This window comes from Bombina bombina, chromosome 3 (genome assembly GCF_027579735.1).
Source record: "Bombina bombina isolate aBomBom1 chromosome 3, aBomBom1.pri, whole genome shotgun sequence".
Classification (NCBI taxonomy): Eukaryota; Metazoa; Chordata; class Amphibia; order Anura; family Bombinatoridae; genus Bombina; species Bombina bombina.
In genome coordinates this window covers 902,470,364-902,486,884 of record NC_069501.1, presented here as the reverse complement: position 1 = coordinate 902,486,884, position 16,521 = coordinate 902,470,364, and the positions used below count along the sequence as shown (strand labels likewise).

At 37.9% G+C, this 16,521-nt stretch overlaps 1 protein-coding gene across 1 annotated transcript in view; it reads left to right on the top strand.

Annotated features, from left to right (window-relative positions):
• Positions 1 to 16,521, top strand: part of PIBF1 (progesterone immunomodulatory binding factor 1) — a 608,261-nt gene that overhangs the window by 262,341 nt on the left and 329,399 nt on the right. Inside the window, exon 11 of the mRNA XM_053707928.1 lies at positions 15,181 to 15,346. Coding sequence (XP_053563903.1) covers positions 15,181 to 15,346 — 166 coding nt within the window. The remainder of the gene's footprint in view (positions 1 to 15,180; positions 15,347 to 16,521) is intronic.

Here is a 16,521-nt window from a genome sequence, read left to right as displayed (position 1 = left end):
ATATAAAAGGTCTTTTAAATCTTCTCATAATACTGATGAAATTTGTAATGACCGACAACATACTGATATATCCACCTCTTATGAGGATCTCTCTGCTTCAGAAGATCCTACTTCAGACATTGACACTGATAAATCAACTTATCTTTTTAAGATTGAGTATATTCGTTCTTTGTTAAAAGAAATGTTGATAACTTTGGATATTGAGGAGTCTGGTCCTCTTGATAATAAATCCAGTAAATGTTTAAATTCTGTTTATAAACCTCATGTGACTACTCCTGAGGTTTCCCTGTTCCTGATGCTATTTCTGATGTGATTGCTAAAGAAGCAAGCCTGGTACTTCTTTTGTTGCTTCTTCAAGTTTTAAAGTTGTATCCTTTGCTAGTGGCTAAGTTAGAGTTTTGGGGAAAAGTCCCTAAGGTTGATGGGGCTATTTCTACTCTTGATAAGCGTACTACTATTCCTATGGACGATAGTACCTCTTTTAAGGATCCTTTAGATAGGAAAATTGAATCTTATCTAAGAAAAGCTTATTTACATTCTGGCTATATTCTCCGACCTGCCATTTCTATGGCTGATATTGCGGGTGCATCAACTTTTTGGTTGGATAGCTTAGCACAACGGGAAAAATATTCTGATTTGCATAGCATTGTTCGTTTGCTTCAACATGCTAATCATTTTATCTGTGATGCTATTTTTGATATCATCAAGATTGATGTTAAATCTATGTATTTGGCTATTTTAGCTAGAAGAGGTTTCCCTGTTCCTGATGCTATTTGATTTGAGCTATGGCTCAAATCATGGAATGCTGGCATGGTACCTAAATCTAGGTTACTATCTCTATCATTCCAGTGTAATAATTTATTTGGTTCTCAGTTGGATTCTATTTTTTCCACTATTACTGGGGGGAAGGGAGTTTTTTTGCCCCAAGATAAAAAGTCTAAGGATAAATCTAAAGCTTCTAATCGGTTTCGTTACTTTCATCAGAATAGAGAACAGAAAACCATGCTCTTGAAAGATCTTTACATTCTTTAGATGTTGTAAGAGCTTTGAAATACTATATCAAAGCTACTAAAGATTTCAGAAAGACTTATAGTCTATTTGTTGTGTTTTCTGGTTCCAGGAAGGTTCAGAAAGCATCTGCCATTTCTTTGGCATCTTGGTTAAAGCTTTTGATTCACAAGGCTAATTTTTAGGCGGGACAGTCTCCGCCTCAGAGAATTACAGCTCATTCTACTAGATCAGTCGCAACTTCTTGGGCTTTTAAGAATGAAGCTTCAGTTGATCAGATTTGCAAAGCAGCAACTTGGTCTTCTTTGCTTACATTTACTACATTTTACCATTTTGATGTATTTGCTTCTTCTGAAGCAGTCTTTGGTAGAAAACTTCTTCATTCAGCTGTCTCAGTTTGATTCTTCTGCTTATGATTTAAGTTTTTTTTCTTGAAATCTTTAAGAAAGACTTATTATTTTTGCTTGGATTTAATTTTCTCAGCGGAAATAGCTGTTGTTAGTTTATCCCTACCTCTCTAGTGACTCTTCTGTGGACTTTCACATCTTGGGTATTTCTATCTCATACGTCACTAGCTCATGGACTCTTGCCAATTATATGAAAGAAAACATAATTTATGTAAGAACTTACCTGATAAATTAATTTCTTTCATATTGGCAAGAGTCCATGAGACCCACTCTTTTTATGGTGGTTATGTTTTTTTGTATAAAAGCACAATTATATTTCCAGTTCTTCTTTTTGTATGCTTTTTTACTCCTTATTTTTATCACCTCACTTCTTGGCTATTCGTTAAACTGAGTTGTGGGTGTGGTGGGAGGTGTATTTATAGACATTTTGAGGTTTGGGAAACTTTGCCCCTCCTAGTAGGATTGTATATCCCATACGTCACTAGCTCATGGACTCTTGCCAATATGAAAGAAATTAATTCATCAGGTAAGTTCTTACATAAATTATGTTTTTAGAAGTCTATGCAGCCATGATAATAAGTTGTATGGAGAATGCATGAGTGAGTTGTAGGACTGAGGGAAAAACACAGTTGGCAGAAGACTTGCTGGAGCTAATGCATTATTAGGAAGGTCTACTTAGGAAGCTATGACCATTCATAAGTGATTTTACCTGTGGAACAAAAACATTGCCAAATCATTTTCAGATGTTTGTAACAATGAAGTTCTGTTTGTTGCATACACTTTCTCTCCTTTTACATTGGGATATTAAAGGTTACCAAAGAAGATAAAAAAAAAATATTGGCCAATATAATTCCAGGTTTATCCAGGGATTGTTTTTGCAATAATTGTCACATACTTTGTTTTTAATGTGAGATCACCTCCTGTCATGGCAACAGTGTTTTCTCTCTCCCATTAGCAATATAACATACCCCAAAAAACAATATTGTGGAATTAGAGGCCCTTTAAGGTTTTCCTGTTGGCCCATTCTTTTTTTCTAGACTAGGACCACTGACAGAGCGATAATCATGGTTAGCCCCCTGTTCCCCAGAGATGCTTATGAATATTTGGCGTTCCAGCCTCTCTGTCAGCCACATAACACATCAGGTCAGATCAGTGCCCTTGCATACCTTCTGTCAGCCACACAACACATCAGGTCAGATTAGTGGCCCTAGATACCCTCTTTCAGCCACATAACACAACAGGTCAGATTAGTGGCCCTGCAAATACAGTGTTTGCAGCATGGTGTACACCAGCTGCAGGTTGTTTGGAAGTAGTTCCACTGTTCCCTATATAACTTGCTCCATGGAAGCATATAAAAAAGACAGAAATTGATTCTGTATAACTAGGGCAATACTACAAACTAACATTAAAGTCACAAAAGAGTCAAATTATTGATCCCAATAGCTCAATCTTTCCAAGGACCAACGGCATCACCCCCCCCCCCCCATGGCTTAAACAGTCAAATAGAGTGACTGGGTGCGAATCCTGTCCCTGACATAATCTTGGCCCTATGGGGGTTGCTGGGGGATACCCCTGACACTCTTGTAGTTTTCTGTCACCGTGTTTGTGCGTGGCGTGAGGCAGTGGAGTCTTGGAAGATTAAGTTTTTGCAATGTCTAGTATCTATTGTTATTCCACTGTCTTCTGATGTACTTTATACCAATAACTATATACCCTTAGTGGGTAATTTTACATTTTGCAACCCATTAGTTAGATATGTCCTTTTTATAGTATCAGGATGGTTTATGTTGTCTAACTCATATCCCCTCTATTAGCACACTGAGTTTATCTAATAATTATCTTTATATGATCTATTCATGGGATAAATAGAGGGATATGCGTAATATTTTGGGTATATGACTTATGCTGTGTCAATATGCTACTGATATCCTCCCAGCATTTATTCAGCAGTCATCTAGTGTATTATACAACACTGTGCCCCACACTATTCTTTAGCCTCTGATAGTACTAATATTGGCCTCAGTATATCTATTACAGTGACGTACAAGGCCATGCCCCCATTGTCCCACTCCATTTTGTACTTTACTGCATTAATACTGCCCCGTCACCACTTTCTGTTGGGGTACCGCAAGGCTCTGTCCATGGTCCCCTTCTCTTCTCAAACTACACATCATCATTAGGTTCCCTAATAAAGTCCCACAGGTTCCAATATTATTTGTATGCCAATGACACCCAAATCTATTTCTCTGCACCAGACCTATCTCCTTCCTTGCTAACCTATGTCACTAACTGTCTTTCTCACATCTCTACTGGATGTCCTCTCACTACCTCAAATCTCTCCAAAACTGAGCTCCTTATTTTCCCCCCTTCTTCCAAAATCTCTACCCTCAATCTCTCAATAACTGTCGACAACTCCATCATTACCCCTGCCCTGCATGCCCGATGTCTTGGGGTCACACTTGACTCAGATCTTTCTTTCACTCCTCACATTCAGTTCTTGGCTAAATCCTGCCGCGTCCACCTTAAAAACATCTCTACAATTAGACATTTCCTTACACAAGACACAACTTAGATTTTAATCCACTCTCATCCTTTCCCGCCTTGATTACTGCAACTCTGTCCTCTCTGGTCTCCCCAGCTGCCGCCTAGCTCATTTACAATCCATAATGAATGCCTCTGCCAGGCTCATCTTCCTTACACGTCGCTCTTCATCTGCTGCACCTCTCTGCCAATCCCTTCACTGGCTTCCTCTTGCCTCCAGGATTAAACACAAAATTCTCACTCTGACATACATGCACTGCTCCCCCTATATCTCAGACCTAGTCTCCAGATACTCTCCCTCTTGTCCCCTTCGCTCTGCTCATGACCTTCTACTCTCCTCCTCTCTTGTTACCTCATCACACTCCCGCTTACAGGACTTCTCCAGACTGACTCTCATCTTGTGGAACTCTCTGCCTTGCTCCACAAGACTCTCCCCTAGTTTTGAAATCTTCAAGCGCTCCCTAAAGACTCTACTGTTCATGGATGCATACAGACTACACTAACCTTTCTTTATACCGTTTCCTCTTCTCCATTGCTATCCCCTTGAATCCCCTTAGCATGTAAGTGGCCTAAGAGCCCAGCTGTTTGTAGATCACCTTCTTTAGAGCTAACTACAACAGTGAGACTCTTGGCAGGGCCCTCTACCCGTCTGATCCCGATAAATGTTTCCTTGTATTCCGCTTATGTTTATAGTGCTGCGGAATCTGTTGGTGCTCTACATATAACCGATAATTATAATAATAATAATAATAATAATTAATCTATTAACCTCTGCGGTTGTTTTAGTATTTCCGGATTGTGTTGCCAATTATATTAGGTACATGTTAGATTTACAATCTACTACCTTAATGATGAATATGTTGTCCGTTTAAGCATATTTTTTATGTTCCTGTACCCAAATATAGAGTGATCATTACTTTGTGTGCTAAAGTCTTAAATTAAATGTATTTGGTACTCTGCATTATCAACGCTCAGCACATGCATGATGATACAGTTTCCATTGAGTCTGATTCAGTTACATAAATAATATGAATACAGTTTATCTAGGTTGTGTAGGGCATGAGCAACGGTTTGTAACTGTGTAATCAGACATGTTTTACACTATGTCCTATAAATTATGTATAGTATCTGAATGTTTTTAATACATCATGTGTTCTCTGAGGGATTATCAGACATTGTCTACACGTATTGTTTTTACTTGTGCACCATTTGTATATTTAACTAGTGGACATAAACACTGGGTTGCCATAGCAACAATTTGACAGTTTTTGACACAGTGGGTATGGCTATAGGTTTAAAAGTCTGTTTCTTTTGATGTTGAACCTGATTTATCCTTTTTTTTTTCCAGGCAGTTGTCTCAGCTTGATGTCTTTTTTTGCCTGTTGATTTTTTTTAAGTGCATTAAAAAAAAATGCCCTTTTGGAATTGTGGATTTAGTTTTTCAGTGAAAAAGATGTTTTTTAAATCCCGCCCTTTGTGTCTAAGTATTCGTGGACTCCACAGCTTTCTTGTGCACATTTTTTTCCCTGCTCCTTTTATTTTGCTCTTTTTTCTTTTGACTATACGTTAGACTTAGGTAACTGTGAGGTGGGAGGGGTTTTAAAGAGCTCTTGGGGTTTGGAATCTTTGCCTTTTCCTAGTGGTAGGGAACAGTAATTCACAGGAGTAATGGATTGTGGACTCTCACCACCATGAAAGAAATTAATTTATCAGGTAAGCATAAATTATGTTTTATATGTCTACATTTAGCCACCAATAAGCAAGCGTAACCCGGGTTCTGAACCAAAAATGGGCCGGTTCTAAGCGTTACATTCCTGCTTTTTAAATAAAGATAGCAAGAGAACGAAGAAAATTGATAATAAGAGTAAATTAGAAAGCTGCTTGAAATTACATGCTCTATCTGAATCATTAAAGAAAAAAATTGGGTTTAGTATCCCTTTAACCTCTTCACCCAAAACGTTGTATATAAACGCTGTGCGGTACTTTGGCTATCGTACCGCACCATGTATATATACGTCGTCGCTTCAGGATGCTTTAGCAATCTCGGCTGTTAAGTTACAGCCCAAGTTCTGAAGCTCCTGAAGCTTGAGGCATCTCCTGCATATGGAGCCGGAGTGCGATTGGTGCTCCGCCTCCATATGAGGGCAGATGCCTGATTGTTACAGACGGTGACAGTTAGGTCAGGGGAGGTTTAGATGGTGTTTTTTTAGAAGGGATCAAGGTATTTAATGTATTTTTTAAAAAAAAAAGTTTTTATTTTTTTTTATTGGCAGACTGTCTGCCAGTACTTAAGATGGGGGTGGCTAGTGGGGGAGGGAAGAGAGCTGTAAGGGAGGGATCAGGGGGTGGGGAGTGTCGGGTAGGAGACTAATCTCTACACTAAGGGGGGTAGTTATCAAGCCGTCAACCTCAAATACGCTGCGTATTCCGCAGCGTATTTGTGGCGAGGCTGATACGCCTTAGTTATCAAAGGCTCGAGACCGGCAAAAGTAGAATTTTGTGACGTCAGCTTCGATCCGCCGGACTCAGTCCGACACAGATCGATTCTTACGTCACTCCAGATGTTCCGCACACAAGTGCGGCACATTCTCACTACTTTTGCTAGCTATCAAAAAACTAGCAGGTACGCTCGGCACTTTTACGGCCCAGCGTACCTGGTTTTCAAAGCGCCAGCCTGGAGGCGGCGGATCCCATAGGAATCAATGGGAGTCTGACCATAGCGAAAGTACAAGTTCGCTGCTGACAGACATCCCATTGATTTCTATGGGAGCTGTCTACACCTAACACCCTAACATGTACCCCGAGTCTAAACACCACTAATCTGACCCCCCCTACACCGCCGCAACTAAATAAAGTTATTACCCCCTAAACCGCCGCTCCCGGAGCCCACCGCAACTATAATAAATGTATTAACCCCTAACCCGCCGCTCCCTGAACCCGCCGCAACCTATATTAAATGTATTAACCCCTATCCTGCCCCCCCTACACCGTCGCCACCTATAATACATTTATTAACCCCTAATCTGCCCCCCCTACACCGTCGCCACCTATAATAAATTTATTAACCCCTATCCTGCCCCCCACTACGCCGCCGCCACTGTAATAAAATGATTAACCCCTAAACCTAACCCTAACCCTAACGCCCCCTAACTTAAATATTAATTAAATAAATCTAAATAAATTAACTCTTATTAACTAAATGAATCCTATTTAAAACTAAATACTTACCTTTAAAATAAACCCTAATATAGCTACAATATAAATAATAATTATATTCTAGCTATCTTAGGATTTATTTTTATTTTACAGGTACCTTTCAATTTATTTTAACCATGTACAATAGCTATTAAATAGTTATTAACTATTTAATAGCTTACCTAGCTAAAATAAAGAGAAATGTACCTGTGAAATAAATCCTAACCTAAGTTACAATTACACCTAACACTACACTATACTTTAATAAATTATTCCTATTTAAAAATAAATACGTAATTAATAATTATATTATAGCTATCTTAGGATTTATATTTATTTTACAGGTAACTTTGTATTTATTTTAGCTAGTTAGAATAGTTATTAAATAGTTATTAACTATTTAATAACTACCTAGCTAAAAGAAATACAAAATTACCTGTAAAATAAATCCTAACTTAAGTTACAATTAAACCTAATACTACACTATCATTAAATTAACTAAATAAACTACCTACAAAGAACTACAATGAAATACAATTACATAAACTAACTAAAGTACAAAAAATAAAAAAAGCTAAGTTACAAAAAATAAAAAATTAAGTTACAAACATGTTAAAAATATTACAACAATTTTAAGCTACTTACACCTAATCTAAGCCCCCTAATAAAATAACAAACCCCCCCAAAATAAAAAAAATCCCTACCCTATTCTAAATTACATAAATTTCAAAGCTCTTTTACCTTACCAGCCCTTAAAAGGGCCATTTGTGGGGGCATGCCCCAAAAAGTTCAGCTCTTTTGCCTGTAAAATAAAAATACACCCCCCCCCCCAACATTAAAACCCACCACCCACATACCCCTAATCTAACCCAAACCCCCCTTACAAAAACCTAACACTAATCCCCTGAAGATCATCCTACCTTGAGTCGTCTTCACTCAGCCGAGCCACCGATGGAACTGAAGAGGACATCCGGAGCGGAAGAAGTTAATCCTCCAAGCGGCGCTGAAGAAATCTTCGATCCGGCCGATGTCATCTTCAAAGAGGCGCTGAAGAGGTCTTCTATCCGGGCGAAGTCATCTTCCAAGCCGGGTCTTCAATCTTCCTTCCGCCGACGCGGAACCACCTTCTTCACCGACGGACTACGACGAATGACGGCTCCTTTAAGGGACGTCATCCAAGATGGCGTCCCCTCAATTCCGATTGGCTGATAGGATTCTATCAGCCAATCGGAATTAAGGTAGGAAAATCTGATTGGCTGATGGAATCAGCCAATCAGATTGAGCTCGCATTCTATTGGCTGTTCCGATCAGCCAATAGAATGCGAGCTCAATCTGATTGGCTGATTCCATCAGCCAATCAGATTTTCCTACCTTAATTCCGATTGGCTGATAGAATCCTATCAGCCAATCGGAATTGAGGGGACGCCATCTTGGATGACGTCCCTTAAAGGAGCCGTCATTCGTCGTAGTCCGTCGGTGAAGAAGGTGGTTCCGCGTCGGCGGAAGGAAGATTGAAGACCCGGCTTGGAAGATGACTTCGCCCGGATAGAAGACCTCTTCAGCGCCTCTTTGAAGATGACATCGGCCGGATCGAAGACTTCTTCAGCGCCGCTTGGAGGATTAACTTCTTCCGCTCCGGATGTCCTCTTCAGTTCCATCGGTGGCTCGGCTGAGTGAAGACGACTCAAGGTAGGATGATCTTCAGGGGATTAGTGTTAGGTTTTTGTAAGGGGGGTTTGGGTTAGATTAGGGGTATGTGGGTGGTGGGTTTTAATGTTGGGGGGGGGGTTGTATTTTTATTTTACAGGCAAAAGAGCTGAACTTTTTGGGGCATGCCCCCACAAATGGCCCTTTTAAGGGCTGGTAAGGTAAAAGAGCTTTGAAATTTATGTAATTTAGAATAGGGTAGGGATTTTTTTTATTTTGGGGGGGTTTGTTATTTTATTAGGGGGCTTAGATTAAGTGTAAGTAGCTTAAAATTGTTGTAATATTTTTAACATGTTTGTAACTTAATTTTTTATTTTTTGTAACTTAGCTTTTTTTATTTTTTGTACTTTAGTTAGTTTATGTAATTGTATTTCATTGTAGTTCTTTGTAGGTAGTTTATTTAGTTAATTTAATGATAGTGTAGTATTAGGTTTAATTGTAACTTAAGTTAGGATTTATTTTACAGGTAATTTTGTATTTCTTTTAGCTAGGTAGTTATTAAATAGTTAATAACTATTTAATAACTATTCTAACTATCTAAAATAAATACAAAGTTACCTGTAAAATAAATATAAATCCTAAGATAGCTATAATATAATTATTAATTACATTGTAGCTATCTTAGGGTTTATTTTACAGGTAAGTATTTATTTTTAAATAGGAATAATTTATTAAAGTATAGTGTAGTGTTAGGTGTAATTGTAACTTAGGTTAGGATTTATTTCACAGGTACATTTCTCTTTATTTTAGCTAGGTAAGCTATTAAATAGTTAATAACTATTTAATAGCTATTGTACATGGTTAAAATAAATTGAAAGGTACCTGTAAAATAAATATAAATCCTAAGATAGCTAGAATATAATTATTATTTATATTGTAGCTATATTAGGGTTTATTTTAAAGGTAAGTATTTAGTTTTAAATAGGATTCATTTAGTTAATAAGAGTTAATTTATTTAGATTTATTTAATTAATATTTAAGTTAGGGGGGCGTTATGGTTAGGGTTAGACTTAGGTTTAGGGGTTAATCATTTTATTACAGTGGCGGCGGCGTAGTGGGGGGCAGGATAGGGGTTAATAAATTTATTATAGGTTGCGGCGGGTTCATGGAGCGGCGGTTTAGGGGTTAAACTATTTATTTAGTTGCGGAGAGGTGCGGGATCAGCAGGATAGGGGTTAATAATTTTATAATAGAGGGCGACGGTATAGGGGGGCAGGATAGGGGTTACTAGGTATAATGTAGGTGGCAGCGGTGTCCGGGAGCGGCGGTTTAGGGGTTAATACATTTATAAGACTTGCGGCGGGGTCTAGGAGCGGCGGTTTAGGGGTTAGTAACTTTATTTAGTTGCGGGGGGCTCCGGGGGCGCCGGTATAGGGGTTAGAACAGTGTAGTTTAGTGTGAGTGCTTAGTGACAGGCTAGCAATAAAGCTGGGAAAAAGCCGAAGGGCAGCGAGATCGGATGAGTGATAACTGTCACAGTCCGCTGCTCATCGCCCCGCGGCTTTTTGACAGCTTTATTTGATAACTTAGGCGAACGTATTCAAGGTCCGCGGCGGCGAAGGTAGGCGAGCTTAGGCGGACGTATTGGGCCGGCGAAGCCAGAAAAGTAGACGGCTTGATAAGTAGCCCCCTTTAGCTAGCCTTAACCTTTTAAGCTACCCGATTAACCCCTTCACTGCCGGGAATAATAGAAGTGTTGTGCGCAGCTGCAATTAGCGGCCTTCTAATTACCAAAAAGCCATTGCAAAGCCATATGTCTGCTATTTCTGAACAAAGGGCATCTCAGAAAAACGTTAACAAACATTTGTACCATGATTGCACAAGCAGTATGTAAATAATTTCTGTGAAAAACCCAAAGTTTGTGAAAAAAGTACCCCATTTTTTTATTTGATGGCATTTGGTGGTGAAATGGTGGCATGAAATATACCAAAATGGGCCAAAAAAACAAGGCTCTATTTCTGTTTAAATGGAGTGTTAGAAAAAAAATAAAATTGATTTTGTACATTTTGGTATTTTTTTATCCAACTTTTCACTTGAATTTCAGTGGTAACTTGCAGAAGTACAAATATTCTGAAAACCAAATATTTTCCAGATTTGTTTAAACTTTTAACGTCTTAGTCAAAAAAGGTTTTATACTGAATAGTATTTCAGTCTCTTCAAATTTTATAAATGCCTAAGAAATTCTAAAAGAATTATGCGTTTTATTGCCCTTCAGTAAAAGTATAGAATGATTGCATGGTCCCTCGGAAGTCATGGAAACTAGTATTTCAACCACAATAACTTTTTTTTTTTTCTTTTGCATCTCAAACCTGTTTTACTTACTTTATTAAATATAAAACTGAACATTCTGTTCCTATTAACAAGGAAGAACACCTGGAAATAAACACCTGTTAAAACTTGCCTTTTTTCAGTAATGTATCTTTCTGAAGTTTCTCACTTTATTTATTTTAAACATATTGTGCTATATTATATTGTATTATTTTTACTATTGAGTACAATGCCATATATTTCTGGGTAGTAAATTTATCAAATACAAGTCGACTGAGACAGTATTACCTTACAGAAAGGGTATAAAAAACATGAAAAGTCTATTCTTCAGATAGGCAATATGAGCAGATTGGATGAGGCCTCTGGTTCTCTCCTCTCTTCAAAGTATAGTTTTTGTGTACAAAGATCTTTTTACAGTTTCTCCAGGAGTGTGGCCAGAACTGGAAGTGCATCTGACAAGAGATGATTATTTTATATATTATTTCCTAACATTCATCATGATGACATTTGATGACAATCGGGTTAATACCACCCACTTGGAGTAAGGTAGAATCTCCAAACAAACAGTTAAATATGAACATTCTTCCTACTTCAGCCTACCGTAGATACTCGAGTATAAAGAATGATTTTTGAGACATAAACTAAGATACAAATTGGAGGGGTCACGGTATATTCAAGACATTTCATTTTATCTGATTTGATGCTGCCTTTAAGATGTGCACTAAACATGTCCCAAACATTATCAAGCCAGAATTTCACTCCGTCTTTGTCCATCCAGTCTTTTGGTTGAACTCTAACGATAAGAGATGGGAATTTCGCATTTTGCGGCTGAGTTTTTCACTTAAAAATAACCAGTGTTTTCAGTTTTGTGTCATCAGCCATGCAGGACAGAACGACTGAAGTGAGTTTTCGCGTGACCAGTTTCCTGCTGAAGCTACAAAATTCAAATTAACACCAACCTCACCAGACTTTTTGAGTTTTAATGCTTGGAGCTGTATAGCATATATCATATAAAGTGTATTCTAGGTTTTGGATAATACAGTACAGAGATCAGATTACCGTACTGTACATAGACTGCTGAAATTGTCTTTAATTACCGTAAACCGTTAAAAATTAATTTGAAAAGGCAACGCTCTTCATATGAAGCTAAATGTTGTCAAAGTGGCCGAATCAATAATTCTGCTACTGCGCGTCAGTTTGGTATAGCAGAGAGTACAGTTCGTGACTGGCGTAAAAAGAAAACAGAACTAGAAATGATGCCGCAGACTAAGAAGGCCTGCAGGGGGTTATCATCTGCATATCCAAAACTGGAAACAACTTTATATGATTGGGTCATGGAGCACAGAAATAACGGCTATGCTATTGCACGAACAGCTATATGTCTCTAAGCATTGAAACTCAAAAAGTCTGGTGATGTTGGTGTTAATACAAATTTCATAGCTTCAGCAGGATGGTGTACACGCTTTATGGAACAGCATAATTTAATGTTACGCCAAAGCTATCTCAGTAACTGCCAAAGGATCTTGAGGCAAAAGTTGACAACTTTCACAGATTTGTACTTAAACTTCGTCGGCAACACAACTATGAACTTGGTCAGATTGGCAACATGGATGAAACACCCATGACGTTTGATTTGCCTGGAAATCGTTCTGTTCATACCAAAGGAGAGAAAACTGTTCTCGTGAAGACAACCGGTCACGAAAACTCACTTCACAGTCGTTCTACCCTGCATGGCTGATGGCACAAAACTGAAACCACTGATTATTTCTAAGCAAAAAACTCTGCCGAAAAATGTGAAATTCACATCTGGTGTCATTGTTAGAGCTCAACCAAAAGGCTGGATGGATGAAGATAGAGTGAAATTCTGGCTTGATAATATTTGGTGACATCAACCTGGCAGTCTGCACTGCAAAACAGCATTACTGGTGTGGGACATGTTTAGTGCACATCTTAAAGACAGCATCAAATCAGATGTCAGCAATAAGTGCACAGACATTGCTGTTATTCCAGGTGGATTGACATCACAACTTCAACCGCTCAACATTTGTCTAAACAAGCCATTTAAAGACTGACAGATGTGGGCCGATTGGATATGCTCTGATGCGGTAACAGCAACCAAGTCTGGCCTGCCTCAGTGACCAGAAATCACTGTTGTTTGTCGTTGGGCTAAAGACGCCTGGGAATCAATGCCGCCAGAAATGATCCAGAAATCCTTCCGTAAATGTGGCATAAGCAATGCCATGGATAGGACTGAAGAAGATGCCATCTACGAAGATGATGAAAATTTGAAGGATGAGACAGATGATACTGTTGATCCATATCTGGATACTGCAGAATCTCAAGATGATATAATTGCACTGTTTGCAGAAGAGGATTCGGACATTGACTTTGAAGGATTTTAATATTCACTACCGGTAGGCATACTGGTACTCGGTAGTTTACTATATTCTTTTGTTACTGTTTACTCCCATTTCCAGATTATAGCTATCCCCTCGCGTTATACTTGAGTATCTACGGTACTTCTTTCCCTCTGGTTTTTAAGTTTCTGATTTGAGTTCTCCTTTTGTTTTATTACTTCTGTCAGGTCATTTAGATGGTTCTGACTCCATTCTGTTCCATTATAGTGCTGTGTTCCGTCTTCAAAGATCCCTGACAGCTTGCCCATGCGCTTCTGATACAGTTGGAAGATGAGTAAGGCTTATACAAACTACATACTTTGTACACAGATGCACAGCGCTGTCAGGGGGTTGAATCACAGCAGTGACTTAACCCCTTACTTATCAGAAGCAGGTTGTTTAGGGAAAAATAATCATTCTTATGGGACACATGCTGCTCGTCTTTTAGTAGGTGCAGCTTGTCACCTCTTTGTCTTGCTTTCAAGTAGTTGTATAAACAAGCCCAGTTTTTTCCTCCTCTTTTTCTCTTAGTGTTGAAAATTCCATAAGTGGTTCTCAACAGCACACAAACTGCAAGGAGAAACAGGCAGCAAATACAATGAGCAGCCCAGGCACAGGGAATATTAACGAAAGGGCTGTGTTGTCCTTTCAATCTGATTTGACGTCTTTTGTCAGTATGGGACTTCTAGAGGGGCTGCATGGGAAAGAGGTTTGGCGAGATCCCTGGTGTGCTAAAAATAGATGCATGGTATATGATGCCGATGTGGCATGTGACGTAGTTCCTAGCTGTGGTGTAGATAGTGTTGACCTAAAATATGATATGGCTCATAGCCAGCATAAAAAGGCTACAAAGTAGATGGGTCTGGATTCTTATGCAATTCATAACTGGCATTAGAGACAATAAATGAACAGCATTCACATTAATCTGCCCTGTTGTGGCTGCATGGGATATAAATCTTGTATTTCATCTGGTGTGGCTCTCTGCTTTCTCCCAGCACAAAAGTGGCTGCTGTGGACATAAGGCAGGACTTGGTTATAATGTGGGCATATATATTTTGTATAAAGGAGGTTCAAGACCAGAGGTCTGGGGTATGAAATGTGCCTAATTTTAGCTAGTTGTGGGAAGAATCCACATAACAGTCTCATGGTTTGCTGTATATCTTTTAAATCTACCTTTTGTCCCCATCAATCTCCAAAAAAGGAGCCATGGTCCTGAAACTGATTTATGCAAGCTATAGGCCCAAATTAGACCTCAAAGCAGACCCATGTGTCTGATCTTGTCCATTTTATTCTTATTTTAGATGTATTATTTGTTGGAGTGTGGAGTATTTAAATATGCTTATAGGCCCATATTTGAGAAACCATGCTGTGTGTATGTGTTTTTCCTTCACACAAGAGATGTAGGGAGCACTCCTTAATACAATATATTGCTCACTTTGTAAAATGTTTCCATTTTAGAATAGTGTGAGGGACCTTATAATTGTGTTGGGTTTTGTTACTTATTCTTTATGATAATACAGGTATTGGAAAATCTGCCTTATATACAATCACATCGAGGATGTTACAAACATCCAATTAATTTATAATATTTGCTTATTTTTTTTTAATGTTTTAAGGATATTGTTTACAATAAATCTCTGTTTAACTTTGCATTTTAGGTACAGGCAAGTGCAACTAAGTACAGAGAGCAAAGTATCGGAGCTGCTTCACCAAACAAAACTGAAGTCCTTTGAAGCTGAACGTGCTCATATGCTGCAGGAGGAAACCGCAGAGAACCTTCAGAAATGCCAATTAGAATGTGACAAATACCAGAAAAAACTTGAAGTATGTTGAGAAAGGAAGTGTTTACAATGTAACCAAAACATTTTTATTGCAAAAGCAAATAGATTTGTTTTTTTCCCACTAATTGCTGAAGTCATCATATCTTTTAATCATATCTTCCCTTTCCATGTTTGTCCTTAACTGTCATAATTACGTGAATTTGATAAGATAAGACATACTGATCAAAAACAATATCCACCTTATGTGCTTTCCTGTTTCTGTCCCCATTTAACTTCACAGTCATCTGATCACATAATTTATGTCAAAGGGATTTGAAACACTTTAAGATTGTAATAAAACTATATATATATATATATATATATATATATATATATATATATATATATATATATATATATATATATATATATATATATATATATATATAATTCTTTAGCGCATGTCATTTTAGCACTATTGACCCTACAAGTCTGTCTTTAACTCCCGCAGAGAGATTAAATAGTTAAAGCGCTACTTCAGAGTCTGTTTAATGAGTGTGTATCTGCTTTACAAGTGTTACATTTTTTAAAGATTGCAACTGGCTGACATAAAAAAAGCAACTTTGAGTTTTTTGAATAGGCAGTACATATTCCTATGAATAATTTAAATAGAATGTTTCTGTTATATATTTATTATCTGGACTTCCATCTGAGTTATGCAATTATTAGACTATGTTCATTTAAAATAAAAAGAATTGCTATTAGCTTCCAGTATAGTCACATATTTCAGTATGAAATAATTCCAGTAGAACGGATGTCCTTTTTAATGGAACATTAACATATTTTGAAATATTTGTGTGAAATATTTCTACAATTAAGCAGAACATACAAAAAAGACCACCAAATTGAGAGGGTTTTTTTATATAATATTTTATGAGGAATTACATTTTACTTTGTTTTTACATGTAACTTCCAATTACATAATTTATCAGTGCAGCCTACATAAACATGAGAAGCTTAATTTAATATACTGTAAGGATATTTTAATATATCTTTATATGTGGCTGTATAATTGCTTTACACAAAGACATTTTAACATTGTACTGTAATTTCCTCCCTTTAACCTCTTAACGACCAGCGACATACCCTGCTATTTCAGGGGGCCTGCAGGAGGAAGGGATGTCATAATAGCATGGTCTTGCCGCTAGCGGCGAGACTTGTGCTACTTAGACCCAAAAA